Below are 20,215 nucleotides of genomic sequence, written 5' to 3' on the forward strand. Positions count from 1 at the left end.
CAAGAAGAAACAAAACATTAAACAAGAACATAAAAATAGTAAAGAACAACAACTCTGGAAAAAAATGGCAACTGTTCTACTCTTGATCCTAGAAAATATCCTAGGCTAGAAGAGCAACCATGCCAAAGGCACACTTATGGAGACAGAATTCTTATTTTTACACTGAAAAAAATAAGATAATCAGATCTTCAGTACAAAAAATTGTTCAAGAGAAAAGGAGGCACATAGAGGCTGAGAGAAAAATAAAGACAGATCTAGAATCACAAGGACTGTGACAACAGCACATCATTATGGGGAAGCAATTTGTCAACATCCTGCACGTTTAGTAATTATTCAGTGAAAGTCAATTTCTAGGAGCCAACATCCCAATAAATTGTTCCTATTTCTCCTATTATACCTATGAGTTCTCTATCCACACAGAATAAAACTCCGATCATAAGTAGATTCCTACCTATTGCATAGAGAAAAATAGCTCAAATATATGCAAAGCAGATGGGTTAAAAAAGTACAAGAAACATGTAAAGAAATATGTTAGTGCCTTGCCCCTCATTTTCAGAACTATCTTCTTTCAGGTGCTCAAATCCTAAATGACATGGGGTCATGTCTTGAAATTTGTCAAGTCTTCAGACTTGACTATTCTTCCATGAATATCTTAATGAGTCTCTTGCCCATACGGTCCACTCACAGGCATCTGACATTATTATCTACTTCTGGAAATGGCTGTTGCTCCACAGGCTTCAGCAGACATCTTGAAGGAATAAACTTGGTTCTGTGGTCTCTATTGAGGACATGCTGAAACTAGGATTCACTCTCACTCGAAGACGACGTAGATGCTGATGGTGCTGTTTCCAAGGTAAGGTGCCTTATACATTGGAAAAAAAAAAAAAGTTAAAAATCAACCATATCTTAAAACACAAAACTCTAAAAAAAAAAAAAACCCAGTAAAAATTCTCACATTTATTTTACATTATAGCTTAGAAAAATAAGTAATTCAAATTACAAATTTTAATCTTTCACTTCAACTTTATACTCTATTTTCCCCAAAATTTAAGAGGGCATCATAGGGTATGCAATAAAAATATTACAAATAGTTGACAGTTCCTAAAATTTATTTTAAAACTCAGTTAAAATTATAAAGAAAATCTGGTAATAGACTGAATTTTACCACGGCCAGGACAGAAGATGGACTTTGAGAAAACTGTTTTTCTACATTCACATCTTACTTGGAAAATGGTATAAAAAAGCATGATTTAACATGGAGCTGTAAAATGTGCTACTAAACTGATGACCCAGAAAATTTCCCCAGCCGTACAATTGTGACATCACATATTATCTGGTAATAAAATCTTGGTACCACTGAACCAGCTATAGGCAAGTCATCCGACTTTGCCCCAATTTTCTTATCTGTAGAATACAGGGCTGGTTCTTCTTATAGGGGCAGGTGGTTTAAAATACGGATAGATGCCCAGGCCATGCTCCTAGGGTTAGGCTAAGACACCTGTTACTCTTACAGTAAACCCCGGGTCATTCTGATTTACACTCCTACTTTGAGAACTACCACACTATCTAAAGTTCAGGATCCAGCTCTATAACCCTTAAATTCATAAAATGGGGCAGTGCAGGTTTTATTAAATTATTCAGCCTTGATAGGCATAAATTATGAGTCAGTGTATCACCCTGTCTTTCCCTAAAACCCTCATTTAGAGAAGAGCTTATAATTAAGGCTAACATGCCAATTGGATAAAAACTTCAATACAGATTTTAATCTAAATTTTCCAAATTATTTTCTTGGGTATTTAAACAGAACACGACAGTTGGACAACATTCATAGTTTAAGTTGCTTCTATAACAGGCCACCCTGAATTGATATTAAAATGACAGCAGCATATGTCATTTCTTCCCTGACTCAAATTATAAAGTTTCCCCCAAGACAAACGATCTGACCTCCTACCCAGCAGAAGGGGTCTGTAGCACAGAATACTATACCTGCAGAGCGTGTGTCCCCACTGGCTGCTAACCAGGGCTGTGGCCCATGCTTCAAGGGCACTTCCTCCTCTGATTCCTGGGCTGTGGTGGGGTGAGGTATGTATTCCCCTATCTGTGCAGTCATTTAGAGTCACTGATTCTGTTGATGCCCAACACCCCCAAAATAATGTCAGCTCCCGACAAAGGGATACAAAATTGGACTTTCAGAGAATACTGCTTTTCTTCATCTTGCTGGATTCTGTTCATAGGCCCCCATCTAATTCCACATGGCTCAAAATGAATGACTTCACTCCAGGTCTGTTACCAAATCAACAGCATCATTTTATGGGGGGTTTTTCCTCACCAAAGAAGTATTACTTAGTTTGAAGAGGCCTCTGGCCCCAATAGTGAATTCTATTGCCCAAGACAAGCTGAAAAAGTAGATCAAGATTTCACATAACAAAGCAAATGAATAGAAATGCACAGGAAACCATCAATAACACTGATATTCTAGTAAATTACTACTGCAAGGGGTTTAAATCTAGTATTTTGAAAAGAAAATTAGTAGAATATCGTGTCAATATTATTTTATTTTGCATTAGTTTTCTGACACAAAACAATTACTGTCCCATGTCCTAAGGAATTCCTGTGTTAGAATTCCATACCTTAAAAAGTTACTTATACTCCTCACTCAGCTTTGAGATTCAAATTCAATTTCTCATTTCAAAATAGTGTCCCCTTAACCACTTCATAATCAACCTGCTTTCTGAACAATCCAGCATTATTTCTGCAGCTCAGAGTTACTGTAATCCTTATGCTACTTTGAAATTTTAAAAGCACCTTTTACAGCTAAGAAAGTAGTGTCAACTTTTAGCTCTCTCTTCTGTCTTGGTTAAAGCCAAACTCCCCAGAAAAACCACTCTGACTCAAGAACCAGGCTGCCTGGGTTCATATTCCGTATCCCCCATATTACTTGTATTGTGATTTTTGGCAAGTACCTTAATTACCTTGCTGTGCCTCAGTTTCCTCATTTGAATAACAGTATTACAACTGTACCTACTTCAAAGAATTGTTGTAAGAGTCAAATAAATTAACACATAAAGGCACCTAGGACAGCATCTGGAATATTTTAAGCAGTACATAAATGTTAGCTATTATTTTTTTTTATTTTTATTTTTTGGTATTTTTCCGAAGCTGGAAACGGGGAGGCAGTCAGACAGACTCCCGCATGCGCTGGAGTGGGATCCACCTGGCATGCCCACCAGGGGGCAATGCTCTGCCCATCTTGGGGCATCGCTCTACTGCAATCAGAGCCATTCTAGCACCTAAGGCAGAGGCCACAGAGCCATCCTCAGCGCCCGGGCAAACTTTGCTCCAGTGGAGCCTTGGCTGTGGGAGGGGAAGAGAGAGACAGAGAGGAAGGAGAGGGGGAGGGGTGGAGAAGCAAATGTGTGCTTCTCCTGTGTGCCCTGGCCGGGAATCGAACCTGGGACTCCTGCACGCCAGGCCGACTCTCTACCACTGAGCCAACCAGCCAGGGCTATGTTAGCTATTATTATTAATTTGTTTTACTTAGCTCCAAATTCTCATACTGTTTCATGTATGTACATAATGTTTGCCCAACTAAAATACTACCAATTAAATAAATAGCTAACATTCAAAGGGCTCATCATGGACTGCAGACTCTGTAGAGAAGGTAAGGCTGAGGTGGCCCTTCCTCTGGTAAGTGGGACCTTCACTAGCAGAAAGAAGAGAGAAGATGATTCCAACGTATTTTTGTTCATTTCACAATAATTTACTCAACATCTTCCAAATGTTAGGCTCTGTTCTAGGCACTGGGGATATGGCAATGAGTGACACACAGAAGGTCTGGAAACTTAAAGAACCCTCTGTGTGAGAGTCAAGCTTTGAAATAAGGACCGAAAAGACCTTGTCTTCCAATACCGTGAAACACAACATTGCTTAAACGCCTTACCAATGCTGGAACCAATGCTGGCATTATGGTCACTCTGGCTTTCTAACAACTAACATACAGAAATGGAGGCAATGAAAAATTCAGTAACTTTCCATGTACTGTACTCTAAATATGGTCCATTGTTTATAAAGCACATTAAAGGGATATTCTCCATATACCTGGATAAAAATAACATACAAGAAATTTACAAACACAATCTTATTCCAATGGTTTCATAATTTGACAAAATGTAACCTATTAATACTTTGCTGTATACCCTTGTGCTGTGCTTCCCCCCTCCGACCCTCCTCCCGTTTTCCCCATCTTTAACTCCAAGTGGCTGCTTACAAATATCTACCAGGAAAGTGCCTGAAGATGAATGTGGTGGCAAGAATCAGTTCATCACAACGGATGCAAGTACTAAGTCCAAAGAAACACATGCATCTTTTTCTTCTTACATCCCCCTATTGATGACAACTGTCCCTTCATCCCCTGCCCGAAGAGAATGCCTTTAGGTAAAGGAAACCTCTTATAAATACCGACTGGCAAAGCATGCTCAATCTTTTCTTCTCCAATGATGGACGACTAGAATCAGAAGACTATATATAGTCCAATATACTATAATCACAAATAATGTAATCACACATTTTCAAGAATTTCCTTCATCCTCTCCAATCTTTTCGAATACCTCTACTCTCACAAGGTGCAAGCCATTAGATCCCACCCTCATTTTCATCATTGTTACGCCTATATGTTATTAAATTGTATCTATGGAAACACAGTCAAAATAAAGTTCTTGCTTAAGGAAGTCAAAACTGCTTAACTAAATCCAACCAAAAACTTAACTTCTAAATGCACAAAGTACTGGAGTCAACACTGAATGTTTAAGATATTTACAGGGAAACTGAAAAATCAGGTAGAACTCCCGCAATGTAGATAATAATGACATTCTTAACACTCAGAAACCCATGAATGTTAGGCTTATCAACAAAGTAATAGCCCACTGTTTTTTATTTCCTTGGTTTGGTATTGGAAAATTACTCTTCCTGTTTCATTGTCATTTGTTAACCATAATTAGGAATGTCACTTAGAAACCAAATATGGAAAGAAGCTTTTCAGAAGGGGCCATTCGGCTTTCCCACCATTTATCTTTTCCAATGTCCAAGTATAGCATGTTCATTGAGTGACAACTATATATGAAGGGAATCTGGATAAGAGACCAGGGCTTTAAAAACTACTGAATACTTTTAAAAAGGGGTGGGGGTTGTTTTTTTTTTTTTAGCTGTATGCAATTTTAAAGCCATCTTCCAATTTGAAAAACACATTAATTTACTTTATGAGTCACTTTATATTGCCAACACCCTTATTTTACAAAAGCGGAAACAGAAGTAGTAATTCATGTATTTATTCCACATTTGGACACATTCAAATAAAATCTGTGTATTCAAATATTTTTTGAGCCACCTATGCTTATGCAAAAAATTATCCTGGAAGATTAAATGTGATAAAGCACATAGATCATTTGGCACAGGTCTGGCAAACAATCAGTACTCGACAATGCCCTTAAATATTGTTCCTAATTCTCCAACTTTATAGGCAAACTAAATGGTTGTAAAATTATACATAATTTTGCATATGTAAATGTATAAGCTAACATGCATTAATACTATAAATAAAGTCAGTATATTAGTGCACCAACTAATGATCCTCGTCTAGACAAAGGTGAGTTTACTTGTAGCAAAACGATCCACAAAGAGGCAGAGAAAACTTCCTAAGGGGTAGTGTTAAATATTAGCCCTTATCTCCGCTTATCAATTAAGAAGACAACCTCTACATGGTCTAGCATGAATTATAATTAGCAGTCAGCTGATCCTAGAGAAGTACCTAAAAATGAAAACAGTAGTTAAGACTTCAAGCACTTGCTAGTGGCCATTTATTCCCAAGGCTGCATCAACCACTGAAATCTGATTAACTTCAACACTAATACGTACTAAAATTCTACATAAATTCATTACCTGTCTCATGCTAGAAAATACATTTTTCAAGTCCCTACACAAAAAGATTTTTAAATGCCCAAAAGTCACTTGAACTGTCAGTATTACAGTATCCAGTTTTTAAAAACACTTCAAGTTTCAGCCACGCATCATTTATTATCATAGGGAAAATATATATAGAAAGACTTTTTGGAAAGCATATAGTTTCTTAAATATATATTATGGTAAGTATTAAAACTAACCCTATGATCTCATTACGAAAAGAAGAGATCTTTGTGTTTCCCAGCCTAATCTCGCTTCGTGGGACAATGCACATTCCCCCTCCTACGCCGAGGATCCCGCCCGGGCGCGCCGAAATGGGGCGGGAGGAGGCATGGAACTCCGGGGTAATGACCTGTCCCCACTACTTCCCGACGGGTCTTAGCACACAACCGCTAGATCCACGTGGACTACCAGGCGAGGGCTGCAAAACCCACCGCCACCAGCAGCCCCACGCCGGCCGCGACCCGACCCGACCCGGCCCGCCCTCCCGCGGGGGCGACAGTCGCGCAGCCCGAGGCTCGCAGAGGGCGGCGCGCGCAGCCCGGGCGGGGGTCAGGCCCGGGGGCGGGGCCGGGCGGTGACGCGCCGCGGGGGAGGGGAAGGGAGCCCGGCTCCACTCACGCGCGGGGGCGGCACCGGGGCGGTCGCTTCGTCTCTCCCGTTCAAAAACTGAAAGGGGGGGTGAAGGGGGGGGAGGAAAAGACCTGGTTCCCTGTCGCTTCCGGAAACCGACGGGTCGGCAGGAAATGACGAAGGCCGAGGTCGTCCAGGTCCGTGCGGTAACCGGTTCCCGCGAGTCCGGCCCCGACTCCGGGGAAAAGGGCCCCGAGCGGAGCAGCCTGGTCGCCTGCCGCCTCCGGAGCGAGCAGCGTGAGTGACCCCGCGTCCCTGCGCCTCCCGGGCCCCGATCTCGCGTCACTCGGCCCCGCCCTCCGCCCGCGCGGCGCCCCGCCCCGCCCCGTCCCGGACTCGCAGGGTGGGGAGAGCAGGGGCGGTGGGAGTCGCTGCCGCCCCACGCCCCCAGTGGGGGGCTTGCGGGCTCCTACCTGCCTCGCTTTTGCTCGTGGCGCTCAGGGCCGTAAGGAATAGTGAAGCTCCGAGTTCCCGAAACGCAGACAGAGTTGAAGGAGCCGCATCTGCAACGTCAACTCGGGGCGGGCGCGTTGGCCCCGGGTGGTTCGGGGTTTAGCAGGAGTGTTTGAGGATTGAATCACACGCAGCCTGCGAGCGGCGGAAACGCATTAGGTCTGGCAGCTCCGCAGGCTCCCGCCTGCGGCCACTTCCTGAGAAAGGATTATGTTCTGTACCCGCTCAACTGGATTCTTTTTTTCCGGGAGGAGCAAATCTCATAAGATTGAGGTCAGGGTTGGAAGAGTTCAGGTTTGAGAGTCAGATGCAGTGACAACCCTGTCCGTCCACTCGCTAGACTGTGTGATTTTGGGCAGGTTATACTGTGTAAACACCGCCACCGTCATCTCAGTTGCTTCTGTAAAATGGAGCTTTAGTGCCTCCCAGCAGGGTGGTTGTGAAGACTAAAGTAATATGTGGACTGCCCAGCACGAAAACCCTCACGTTCATTGCCTGCCTCCCTTTGGTTCCTTCCTCCTGAAGGCCTGTTAGCTTGTACCCTTCTGCATCAGAAACCCAGACTTTTAGTGTCTCAGAAGACTGAGAGAAAGAAAATGACATACATGCAGTGTGGATTGTGTTATTAGGAACTCTTGGAACTGTGTAAATGATTCTAATCTGAATACTTGTATCAAAATAAAGTACTGAGAGACAAAAATGGTAAGAAGATTTAAGAGATGGTAGCAAGTGATGCTTCTGTTTTAGAACCATCTAGACATGGTATCAGGAACCCCAAACCAGGAAACTAATTTTAATATTTATGATATAATCACTGACCTCTAGAAAGCTTCTCCTAGTTCTTAACCTAAAGGTTTATCAAACTAAAAACAAACCTAATCGTCCTATTTTGGCAACTTTATCTCTGGATACTAATGTTTATCTGGGACTTAATTCAGTGCATCCTAGCATCTCACTGAAATAGTTCAGTATGTGAAAAAAGTTTAGTTTTTCTCAATGACCAATTTGAGAAATTGATGAATCATGATCCAAGCACATGGCTAGCTACATTGTGATCTTGCTGAAACAATAACTTGCCAGGATTGAAGCACTGTAATGCCCCTGGGCATTTTGCTTTAGATTTAAGAGGAAGGCTGTGGTGGTATGAAGTAATCACTCAGCAGGTGTATGTGTGTACACTTGGTTAGACTGGCTTGCTGGAAGGGGATGTTCATAGTTCAGGCCACATGTGAGCCACGGGTGTGTACTGTGACTTTGGTCAAAACTATTCTTTATTTCTGTCAGTCTTACAAAGTCATGCAATTGGTCATGATAGAGAGTTGGTTAGAAAAGGTCTATCCTCTGCAGATCTTTCACAACAGCGCTACTAAAACTATTTCCCTGGAACTGTGGAGCACAAGTGTCATTGCATACCAATGATGTTGTCTAATATATGTTATATAATTCACGTTAAAGTTTTACCATCTGGGTCAGCAGTAATGTGAAATTCTCTGAAATGACAGACTGGCATATTTGTCGCAGGAGGAAGATTCGCTCTGTAGGTATATACCATTTAGAGTGGCACATAAAGAAAATTTTGTGAAAAATCAAAGCCAGAAATTAACCTGGCTCAGATCCATTCAAGTGTTAGAAAACAGGTAGGAAACACTTTTATAATTTGTCAGATAAATAGCACCTGCAAAATGTTCTAGTGACCATTGCTATGTATTTCCTGCTTCACAGACTTGTTCATAATTCCCAATCCTGAAAGCTACCACCCTTGCTGCATAATTGTTCCAGGCCTTCTTCAGCATCTCAAATCAGACATCTAATGTCATCTTTTTTTGCCAAACACAGAATTTTACATTTTGGCACCAACAAAAGTCTAGATTCCATAAATTATAAACAATCACTAGTCTCTGGTATTCCAAAAGAAATCAACCAAAAGTTGGTTATTTACTATCAATAATATATTTATAGAAACTAGAGTTCAGTTTCAAGGAATAAGAATCAAAGCTTTGACTATGTCAAGTCTCCCTGTACCTCTTAGTTTCTCATTTTTTTATTTTTTTAGGTTAGAGGAGGGGAGATAGTGAGGCAGACTGCTACATGTGCCCCAACTGGGATCTACCCAACAACTCCGTCTGCAGAGACCAGCTCAGCAATGGGTGTGCACACAAAAAATGTGCTGCAGGACTTAAGAAAAAACACAAAGAAAAGATGTGTACAAGGGACTCCCAGCCTCTAGGACTGAGAGCCCAGTTCTTTGCAGCCTTATCGTATTTACCGTATTTTTCACTCCATAAGATGCACTTTTTCCACCCCAAAAAGTGAAGGGGAAAATGCCCATGCATCTTATGGAGCAAAAAATACGGTATTTTATTAAATATTTTAACATACCATTTGGTTCAGAATATTTTTTTCTTATTTTCCTCAAAACCCTGGGTGTGTCTTATGGTCAGGTGCATCTTATGGAGCTAAAAATACGGTATTTGTTTCTTTAATCAGCAAATAAGTTAGCAGAGCATAGGCTCAGGAACAGAGAAGGATGACTAACTAAAACCTTGCAGGTATGCAGGAAATTCCATTAAACAATCTTATCAGTGCTTGCCAGGGCAGCATTCTGCCCCCGCAGGACTTCGCGTTCCAAAGTCCGCACCAAAGGCTTGTTTCAGGGCAGCTTTCCAATTTCCAGCCATTTTCCTACACCCATCTAGGGCTGATGATCGGGTACTAAGCTATTTTTAGTGCCTGAGGCTGATGCACTCCAACCAAGCTATCCTCAACAACCCAGGCCATGCTCAAACAAATGGAGCCACTGGCTGAGGGAGGGGAAAGGGGAAAGGGTGGGGTAGGGGGAGCAGCAGATGGTCGTTTCTGTGTGCCCTGACCAGGAATCGACCCTGGGACATCCATATGCCAGGCTGACACTATCCACTGAGCCACAGGCCAGGGCCAGCCTCTTATTCTCTTAAGAAAAATTCCAGGCTCTGGCCAGTTAGCTCAGTTAGTTAGAGCATTGTCCAGAAAGGACAAGGTTGCGGGTTCAATCCTGGGTCAGGGCACACACGGGAAGCAGCCAATGAATTCACAACTAAGTGGAACAACAAATGAATGCTTCCCTTCCCCCTTCCTCTCTCTCTCTAAAAAATATCAATTAATAAATAAAAAAATTTAAGCCTTGGATAGTAGCTCAATTGGTTGGAGTGTGGTCTGGAAGCACAGAGTATGCTGATCAGGGAACATACAGCAACAGCTCAATGTTCCTGTCTCTGTCTCTCCCTGCCTCTCTCTAAAAAGAAAAATTTCACAGCCAGACTTTAATATATAGGAATTGGGTATGGTCTGATGTTTAATATTTAGATCTTGCATCTATAAATTATTATAATTTAAAGTAAGTTCTGTTTTTATTATTCCTTGGCTGATTTTTACAAGACATCTTGATATTTATCAGACACCAATAGATGTTTTAGAGATATTACTCTTGCCCTCAGTGTTGACTGTTTAAGTTAAATGGCCATTTATGATATTCATTGTACTCTAAATAAGTACATTATGTCCCCAGATGTCTGACAAAGACTTCAGATGTCAGCGAGAGGTAAACATACTATCTGGCTTAGGAGCAGACCTCTGGGGAAATTTAATTCATTTTATGCAGAGGCACACTATAAGAAAGAAAACAGACTCTGCCCTTAATACACACTTATTAACTTACTGAGCCAAACTATTACATTAAAGAACATTTTGGAGGCTTACAGGACAGATTGCAAGATATTTTAGGGGCTGAATTTCTGCAATACCTTCACTGTTATAAGCTATCTAGGGGGGGGAAATGCAAAACAATTTCTTAGACATTTCAGATACTCTTTTTCTTGGTATTAGAAAATGGCAGTCTTATTATTAGAAACTACAGTACAGTTATCACCCATCACTTGTTCAGTCTTTTTCCTTTTTATAGAATGTCTAAAATAAACACTTCTGGACTTCTTTCACATATTAGGTCATTTTACTTAGACTTACCTTTTATGCCCAACACAAAGGAGGAACTTTCTCTTAAAGGGAAAATTCAGTTACCTTCCCAAACACAAATGAGAAACCATTACTCTTTTACTTGCTATTTGGGACAGTTGCTATTACCACTCTTATTTTCTGTGGGAATGTCCAAAGAATGCATTTCCTTGAATAGAAGTCACAGCTGTGTAAATAGCAAAAAGCAACTTTGTATTCCATAGCTTATTTCAACCACATTTGACCAGCAAGCCAAAATTAGATAGAGCTGCAGCCGTTTTCCAGCTGCATCAGGAGGCACGTGGAAGGGCGTTGTTACGCTGTCACCTTTTCTAGGTTGCTGTCACCAGAGCAACACTTTTCTGAGTGTCACAGACAGTTGTTAGGGTCTATGTTTCAAAGCATTCAGTTGCTTTAATCTGGATGATAGTTACTGTTTGGAAACTGTGCAATGACATTTCAACCTGTATTCCTTTTATTAATATGATTTTTTTAATCCCAAATTTTAACTTTAATGTAGAAGCTGTAATGTCTTGAAGTTCAAAATAAGAGGAAATACTATTACCTGTTTTAGTTACCTAGACCAGGGGTTGGCCAACTTTTTCTTAAAGGACCAGACTGTAGATATTTTAGGCTTTGAGAGCTGTGAGGCAAAACCCAAGGGTATTATGTAGGTACTTAAAACAATTTAAAATGTACCCATTTAGAACCGTAAAACCATTCTTGGCTCTTTGGCGGCGGGCTGTATGTAGCTGGCCAGCAGACTGTTTGCCAGCCCTTCTTCAGTCAAACCATTGCTCACCAACAGAAACCCTGTTCTTTTTTTCTCTCTCAGAGCCGCATGCTGGGGGGTTACGGAGTAATGGGTGACGATGGCTCTATCGATTACAGCGTCCACGAGGCCTGGAACGAAGCCACCAACGTTTACTTGGTCGTGATCCTCGTTAGTTTTGGTCTCTTCATGTATGCCAAGAGGTAAATATTTGAGTACCTCAGGGAGATAAGAAACTGGGCATTTAAAAGCTTTGCAGGTTTGTTTATTGTTTTATCTGAATTAAATGCACAAAAATAATTTCATCAGTGTTTTAGTTCCTGCTATGAAACACTATCTACTCGGACTCTTGAGCACTGGACACTGAGGTTTAGCTTCCAACACCCTGTTGAGATGGAGACTTAAGGGCAGCTCTTGGCACCCACACCAGCTACACTATACTCCTATTCTGTCACTTCTAACACAGCTTAATTTATCATCCAACCTGTGTTCACTGTCACCTTTGGATGAACACATTTCTTTTGGCCCATGTCCCTGAAAATGCAGAAACTACTTGTATTCAGGGAGTCTCTCCTTGCATGTTTTAAGCTTTCCCTTCTGTTTCTTGTGCAAGATTGTATTATGAACAATATTGACCATCTTCAGCAAAAATGTCAATCCCTTGAGAACAAAGACCTTTAACCTTTGTGTCCCGGGTGCCACATAATGTAAATTCTCAATGAATATTTCCCACTTTAATTCTAGATACTTTAGCATAATTTAACTGTTCTCCTCCATACTCTGGCTTCTTTTCTTTAAGTACAGTTAAAAAAAAAAATAAAGGGGGATACTTTGAAAAGGAAAAACAGTGTTAGTGGACTGAGTTGCTTCTATTTATTACCACATGTTTAATGGTGTCCTCTACAAAAGTCAGAAAGGCATTAGATAATTCAAAATAATTAGTAATCCAAAAATAATTGATGTTTGATCTGGGGAATAGTTAAGAGCCTATACTTGTTCTCAGACATGCAGGCTCACCCTTCCCAGCTGCCTGACTCCTAGAGTGGCTAGCTCATTGGCCACCTAGCTTCTAGGGGGTGGGTGAGAGAAGGCTTCCCATACCAGCACTGTTCTACATGCAGGAAACAGCTTTCCTCCAAAAATAGCCACTGCCTCCTCTCCACCCCACTGTTTTAAAAGCAGGGGCACAGTGGCCCTGGCTGAGTAGCTCAGTTGGTTAGAGCATTATCCCCATGATCCAAGGTTGCAGGTTCAATCCTCGGTCAGGGCACCTACAAGAATCAACCAGTGAATGCATAAATAAGTGGAACAACAAATAGATGTTATCCCTCTCTCTCTCAAAATCAATAGATAAAATAAATAAAAAATAAAAGCAGGAGTACACCGTTACCAGTTTTAAATAGATGGCCCCATTATAACCATGCTGTTGTATTTAAGAAATATGCTTATTATTTTCCAAAATTAAGGTCTGCTCACATTCTGTTTATTGTCAAACTCAGAAAATTTGTTTTATTTGGAGGAGATGAGAGGGAGGAGACGAATCAGATGGTTTTTTGTTTATGCATTTCTCCTTACAATATCTGGCTTTGGGGCGGGGGTAGGCGCATAGGCACAGTGGAGGTCTGTCACTGTTGCATTATGTGGATGTTTTCAGCTACTTTCTTTCCTTTCTTGAAGCCCTGTAGCTGTACTTACACAGCTTCTTACTTTTTAGTGAAAGAACACTCAGAGCCGAGGAAGCATCCACAGAGACAAAATAAAAGGGATTCCTTGCCATTTAAGTCTTAAGATGTAGTTTCTGATTATAACAATCATGAGAATATTATAGTCCTATAGATATTAACACAACTCTTGTTTCCACATTGGTTTTGTGTTTTAGGAATAAAAGGAAAATTATGAGGATATTTAGTGTGCCACCTACAGCAGAAATTCTGTCAGAGCCCAACTTTTATGACACAATAAGCAAAATTCGTTTAAGACAGCAGCTGGAAATGTATTCCATTTGTAAGTATATTCTGTGCTTAACTGTATATATAAGCATGTTTAAAATTGATTTTTTGGAATTGAATCTAGTTAGCAAGAGGTTTTCAAAAATAGCTGGTAACGGGCCCTGGCCAGTTGGCTCAGCTGTAGAATGTCGGCCTGGCATATGGATGTCCCGGGTTTGATTCCCAGTCAGTGCACACAGGAGAAGCAGCTATCTGCTTCTCCACCCCTCCCCTTCACCCTTCTCTCTTCCCACCTCTCTATTCCTCTCCTGTAGCCTTGGCTCAGATGTAGCAAGTTGGCCCAGGGCACTGAAGATGGCTCCATGGCCTCTGCTCAGGTGCTAAAATAGCTTGGTTGCCAAGCAACAGAGCAGTGGCCCCAGATGGGCAGAGCATCACCCCATAGGGGGCTTGCCGGGTAGATCCCAGTTGGGGCACATGTGGGAGTCTATCTCTCTGCCTCCCCGCTTCTCACTTAAGAAAAATTTAAAAATTAAAAAAAAATAGTTGGACATGAAAACTGAATGCCTTTTTCAGATGCTCAACACAGTATCAGCAAAGGCAGATTTGCATGAAGTTAATGCTTCAGGACCCTGTACTTGTACGGGCCCACCAAAACCCTGAGAGGAACCGTAGCAATTGTATGTGTGATCATACTTCTGTAAATTTGGTAAAAATCAGCTATTTTAACAATCAGTTAAGATTTCTGTCTCCTTCCTACTTTCATTTGTCCTCCTTTGTACTTCCCCTTGTGTGGAATGACATTGAAGTGGCCTGGAGCATTTTGGGGACCTACAGGATAGTTGAATTGTAGCTACTTTTAGTTGGTGTTTAAAATTTGTATTTATGCAGTTTTCAGTCCCTTCTATTATAATTAAATTACTATAAGTCAAAGCAGTATAGAAGCGGCTTCCAGGAATATGGCATTTGACGTCAGTGTGCAAGGCCAGAGGGCATAGCTCAGTATTAATACTCATACTGAGTATGTAGGTAGAGAAGAAACAAAGTTCACAATGTGCAGAGTCAGAATACATTGTAAGCCACAGCCACTTATGCTGCCATTTAAAAGAATAATGGTGTTGTTTCTGTTGTATCATTAAGTTGAGAAAAGCAAGATATAACATGTACTACAGTGACACCCTTTTAAAATCAATGACCTCTACTCTGGTTTCTCTTCAGATCATATAATTCCTTCACCTTTTAAAACCAAATGACCAAAACATGTATTATCCGCATATAATATAAATGTTCTATACAATTATGCAAGCATGGAGGAAGGCTTGGAGAGATATGCATGGATTATTAACATTATTAACTTAATGGGGGCAGTGAGATTTAAAGAAAGAAGACTGGACATTTTGTAAAAGAAATACATCTACTGTAAAAACTTAAATGTGAGTGTGTGTATAGAAAGAAACAAGGAGTGAAATTTTAGGTGAAAAGTAGAAAGAAAAATATTTTTTACACAGGTAAAATCTCTAAACAATTCTTTAGTATAAATTATTTAAGAACTGGTTAACAGCAGTTTCTTTGGGGAAAGCAGCTGAGGAGGTAGCTGTAGCTCAGGCAGGAAGAAGACACACTTCCACTGCTTTTCCTTTTGTTCCTTCTGCACTTTGTACCGTATGCATATGTTGCCAGTTCAAGCTAAGAAGTATAACTAACATAGCATTATTCACAATGGCCAAAGGTGGAAACAATCCAAGTGTCCTTGACAGATGAACGGGTACACTAAACATGGGACAGAAATACAGTAGACTGTTTTTCAGCCTTTAAGAGGAAGAAACTTCTGACATATGCTCTAACAGGGATGAACCTTAAAGACATTTTGCTTCATAATTATTCTTATAATGAAGTGAAATAAGCCTAGCCAAGAAACAGATACTGTTTGTTTATGCTACTCAGGGTGAATATATTACTGGTAGTGTAACATCTACAATTATAAACCCAGTGTTAATACAGTAATTTGATGGGAATGGCATTAAATAAAGCTTATCAGAACTCCTGTCTTTGTAAGGTATATCAGTTTTCTAAGGCCGCTATAAAAATTATCACAAATTTTGTGGCTTAAAACAACACAGGTGTATTCTCTTACAGTTTTATAGGTTAAACATCCTGCAACAGTCTCACTGGGATAAAATCCAAGTGTCAGCAGGGTTTTCTCTCTGCTCTACAGGAAAATCTGTTTCTTTGCCATTTCCAGCCTCTAGAAGCAACCCACATTTCTTGCCTGTGGCCCCATTCCTCCATATTCAAAGCCAGTAGCATTGCATCTTCCTGATCATTCTTCCATTTTTGTATCTTCCCCTGCATCTGAACTCAGCCAGGAAACGTTCTGTTTTTAAGGACGCGTGTGATTAGGTGGGGCCAGGGAACCCTGGGTAATCTCCCCCTCTCAAGGACTTGACCTTAATAACATCTTCAAAGTACCCTTTGCCCGGTCAGATAACATGTTCGCAGATTACGGGAGTTAGGATGTGCACCTCTTTGGAAGCCATTATTCTTATAAACAGTGAGTATGTGTAGATCTGTACACTTACTGAATCCCTTCACATTGGATCATTTTCAGTGTTCGCAACATATTTAGTGCTAACAAAGTCTGGTGGTTGAAGAGGAAATAGCAAACAAAGTTCTTTTTCTTAAAGAGGACTCCCAAAGTTGTAGAAGCTTTAGGCCACAAAAATCTGAATTCACCACGACTAGCGTAAACAAATAGTATCTCTTTTTTGGTGAGGAAAAAAAGAGACTGAAAATTTTAAAGCTGTGAAGTGAATGTCATATTCATATAGATTTTATCTCTGTATTTTCTCTAGTTTTAGGTTAAGACCATTCTTCAATAAACATTTCTCAAAAGTACAAAGCGAATACAGAATTGCATATCTGTTTTCTGTTCTAGTTTATATTCACAAAGTTCAATAAAAGTTTCTTAGGCTTGTAAGTTAAAATATAGTTAAATTCCTTATGATGTGGACAAAGGTATTATTATTAATTTATCTTAAGGTAGAAATGGGCGGCAAGAAAAAAGGAAATTATACAATATTAATTTTAATAGCTTAATGTTTACCATATATTTTAAAGCTCAAATAATCCTGATATACAAGTAATAGCAATAAAAACATATAAAAGCAGTGTTGAGAAATTAGAACATCACAAAGTAGAGTAAATTTCCTCCAATGGGAAAAAAAATGTTAAATTCTAAGCTAATTTTTTACTGAGATTAATGACTTGATTGTGATTTAATGATATTAACTAGTAATTACTTTATTGATTTTATCTTTTTTCTTGTTTTGTTTTGTTTGCTTTTCAATAGCAAGGAAGTATGACTACCAACAGCCACAGAACCAGGCTGACAGTGTGCAGCTCTCACTGGAATGAAACCTCGGAAAATGAGGGACATAAGTCATTGTGAAACAGGATGGTACAAGCTCCGAATTCTACTAAATCATGAACAACATATTAAAATAATCTTTTGTCTCCATAAAATTATTTTACTTGTGACTTTTTCCCAATTTTTTGGTGTATTTTGTTTTGTTTTTTAAAATTGCATCTCTGAGTCTTTTGTCACTAATCAAAAATAGCTCAAAGGGCCCCAGAACAGAAGGATGGACCATAACGAGAGATGGTCGTTTTACTTTGTGGAGACCTTTGAGGTCTTCAGGATACAATCTGTTAGGAATGAAAACCCGTCTTTAGAAGTGAGAACCTGAGTTTATGCCACTTTGAGTTGAACATTCTTGCAAAAATAAAAAATGAAAATCCAGTCATTGGATTTTCAGACTTCCTGTCAGACTGGACTCTGTGTTAAAGGTAACATGGAGAACAGACTGATGCGTGTTCTCATTGCTGTTGTTACTACTCTTTTATTGAATTAACTATTTGCTTTTTCAGAACTTGTATAGTAGACTGTCTTTTCTTCATCGTGAAGCATAATTCTGCTAATTATGGAAATTTTTCCCTCTTAATTGTGTTTTTAGGTGTTGATTTGCCTTCTTCCTTAGTCCTACAGTTTCATTTCCACCACAAGAACCTTCCTTAGACCATCCTGGCCATGTTGCCAGAATAATAGACACCTCTATACTGGTGTTAGCAACTTGCTTTTCGGTCCTATGACTATCAATGTTTAATGTAACTTTCTGGTTTCTTATGCTTTTTTAGCATAATAAGCTTCCCTGAAGACTCATATCTTACACCATTTTGTACTGTACATTGAAATGTTATTACCTAATTTTTCATATTTATTTAAGTAAAAGCTGGTTGGAGGTAGTGGCAGGAAATGTAACTGTCCATGCTGGCCAAGAATTAGTTTTTGAATCAAAGATATTCTTAATTCTAAGAGTTAGAATTAGTATTTCAACATTATTTCCCCTTTATAATTGTAAAGTGAAAGAATATAAATTTTAAGTGAAAAGGTTTAGATTAAGTAAAAACATTCAGGGAAATTGCATTTTCTTTTATAACTTAATTATATCATTAAAAAATGTATATTTTGTACAAGGAGAATTGTTGCCCAAATGGAGTAATTCTTTTCTTAACTCACAAATGAATAAATGCACCACCTATACATAGAATAAAAAACTGTAACTAAAAGGGTTGTAAGTTACAGGCTGGGACTAGCAGAGTGGGAAGGAGACACTCTTCTTAAACTTTGCTTTGCTTGTGGAGAGCCTCTGTTTATTTCCATGAGCAGAGAATGTAATCAAGCAGTAGCAGTTTACTTGCTGTCGCCGACATGTGGCACATCTGGACAAATTACAAACCTGGCCATATCAGATGACTTGTAAAAGTAGTGTACTTGAATAAATATAGATCACAATGAAATTGGCTGTGATTGTTTTTATCTGCATCCACTAGATAGAGACACTCATTAACTAAAAACCGGTAGATCTTTGGTGAGCATCAAACCCGGTATGTATGAACGGATGAATTCCTCATTTTTTCTCTAAAGCTAACTCACCCCCACTGGCAGGAACAACAGCAAGTCTGCCTTTGAAGTTTCTTCTCTGCTTCAACAGCTGAGCTGGGAAAGGGGTGGAAGCCTGCAGCCTCACTTCAAAGCAACATCAACTGATTGTCCTGCTTCTGCCCCCAAATCCACCAAGACTTCAATGGAACTATTTTCTTTGGAAGGAAAGGGGAATGACTAATAAATGGTAAATAACACTTGTGTCCTCCTTTTCCTCGTTTCTTCTTTTTTTTTAATGCATAAGATATTCAGCAGTGGTCAGCCTCTATTGGTGCACAGCTTGAGCGTGTTAAATAATTGATGTTTAGCTGATGCCAGCCAGCTGCACTTGGGAAAGAAGTTGGCCTCTAAAGGACACAGATGTTTGCTATTGACCCCACACTGTTTCAGGTGGAATTATTTATATGATTCATCAGAAAATAAAATACAGAGTTGATGGTAAAATTGGCATAATATCAGAAATTATTTTCAGTATTGAGTAGAAATAAAAAATAAAATAATGGTAATAAAAATAATTTCAGATATTAAGAACATATATCTTAGAAAATAAAGAGAAAAGAGACAAGTATACGGAACCAAGTAATTCATTCAATGATAATTATGAAATATATACTCTGCACTAGACATGTGACTCTAATAACAATTAGAATATGAATAGGTGTTAGAAAACTAAGTGGAAATACTGTTCCTTATTTGCATATCTCCAACCTGTGTGCAAAACAGTGAGAGTAGGGACTGGAGCTGAGTCGTAGTCTGTTTCCCACTAATATTTGCGCAAACTATAAAGCAAGAAGTTTCCCACCTACCTTTTGTCCCTCTTCAGTCTCCTATAAGTCTATTGTTGAGACAGGCTTTAAATGAGGATTTAGAAGGAAGGATGGGGAACAGCTGAGAACCAAGGTGGTAAACCCTCCCAAGTGGAAGTGCACACAGAAGCTTTGAGCAGCAGTCATCTTTCTGCTATCATTAACCTCTCACCCAAAAATAAATGAGTGGCATTTAGCATTGGATTCTATGCCGATATATTTTCTACCTTTATTTTATTTACGTATAGTGAAGAAGTAAAGCTGTTGTGTAAATCAGTGACATTCCACATCCCAGGTAGGAAGATGGGGGTGAGTTAGAGGGGAGGCCTTACTGCCCAGGCCCATGGTTGTCGTTCAGCCCCAGATTTGATACTGAAAGAACACTGTATTGTTCATATCTTTTATTTTTAGGTTTACTAGTTCTAGAGTTTCATGAAAGAGTGGCTCCATCTCAGGGATCCTATTAAAAAATATTTTGACAAATTTCAAACTATCTGAAGAAAGTTGGGGACTTTTCACTGCAACCAACTGTTGGTGTTATTAAAATTAAATGCAAATGTTTTTGGCCATAGAAATCTGAATTTTTAAAAAATGCACCGCATAAATGTAAAATATTGTGAAAGAACAAGTAAATATGTTTATTATATTCATTTTTTTT

General features: G+C 39.6%; 2 protein-coding genes across 8 annotated transcripts in view; one reads left to right on the top strand and one right to left on the bottom strand.

The window, feature by feature from the left end:
- The window catches only part of SLC20A2 (solute carrier family 20 member 2), a 110,494-nt gene extending 103,166 nt beyond the window's left edge, over positions 1-7,328 (bottom strand). Inside the window, exons 1-2 of one of the 7 annotated variants that reach the window (XM_066380422.1) lie at positions 7,002-7,328; positions 686-862 (exon numbers count right to left, since the gene is read on the bottom strand). The gene's annotated coding sequence lies outside the window, so the exon portion shown is untranslated. The other 6 variants (XM_066380423.1, XM_066380427.1, XM_066380425.1 and 3 more) reach the window with 6 other exon arrangements.
- Positions 6,693-18,606, top strand: SMIM19 (small integral membrane protein 19). Its single transcript, XM_066380430.1, has 4 exons — positions 6,693-6,825; positions 11,864-12,003; positions 13,680-13,804; positions 17,099-18,606. The coding sequence occupies exons 2-4, from the start codon at positions 11,870-11,872 to the stop codon at positions 17,161-17,163; spliced, it is 324 nt and encodes a 107-aa protein (XP_066236527.1). The 5' UTR covers positions 6,693-6,825; positions 11,864-11,869; the 3' UTR covers positions 17,164-18,606.
- Positions 18,607-20,215: the final 1,609 nt, after the last annotated feature.

Source organism: Saccopteryx leptura, chromosome 4 (genome assembly GCF_036850995.1).
Source record: "Saccopteryx leptura isolate mSacLep1 chromosome 4, mSacLep1_pri_phased_curated, whole genome shotgun sequence".
In the NCBI taxonomy this organism is placed as follows: domain Eukaryota; kingdom Metazoa; phylum Chordata; class Mammalia; order Chiroptera; family Emballonuridae; genus Saccopteryx; species Saccopteryx leptura.

Excerpts from the sequence above, each read along its gene's own strand:
- SMIM19 (XM_066380430.1), top strand. The coding sequence starts at position 11,870 with ATGCTGGGGGGTTACGGAGTAATGGGTGACGATGGCTCTATCGATTAC. Across the intron at positions 12,004-13,679 it reads CTCTTCATGTATGCCAAGAG|GAATAAAAGGAAAATTATGA; the intron begins GTAAATATTTGA and ends TTTGTGTTTTAG. Across the intron at positions 13,805-17,098 it reads GCTGGAAATGTATTCCATTT|CAAGGAAGTATGACTACCAA; the intron begins GTAAGTATATTC and ends GCTTTTCAATAG.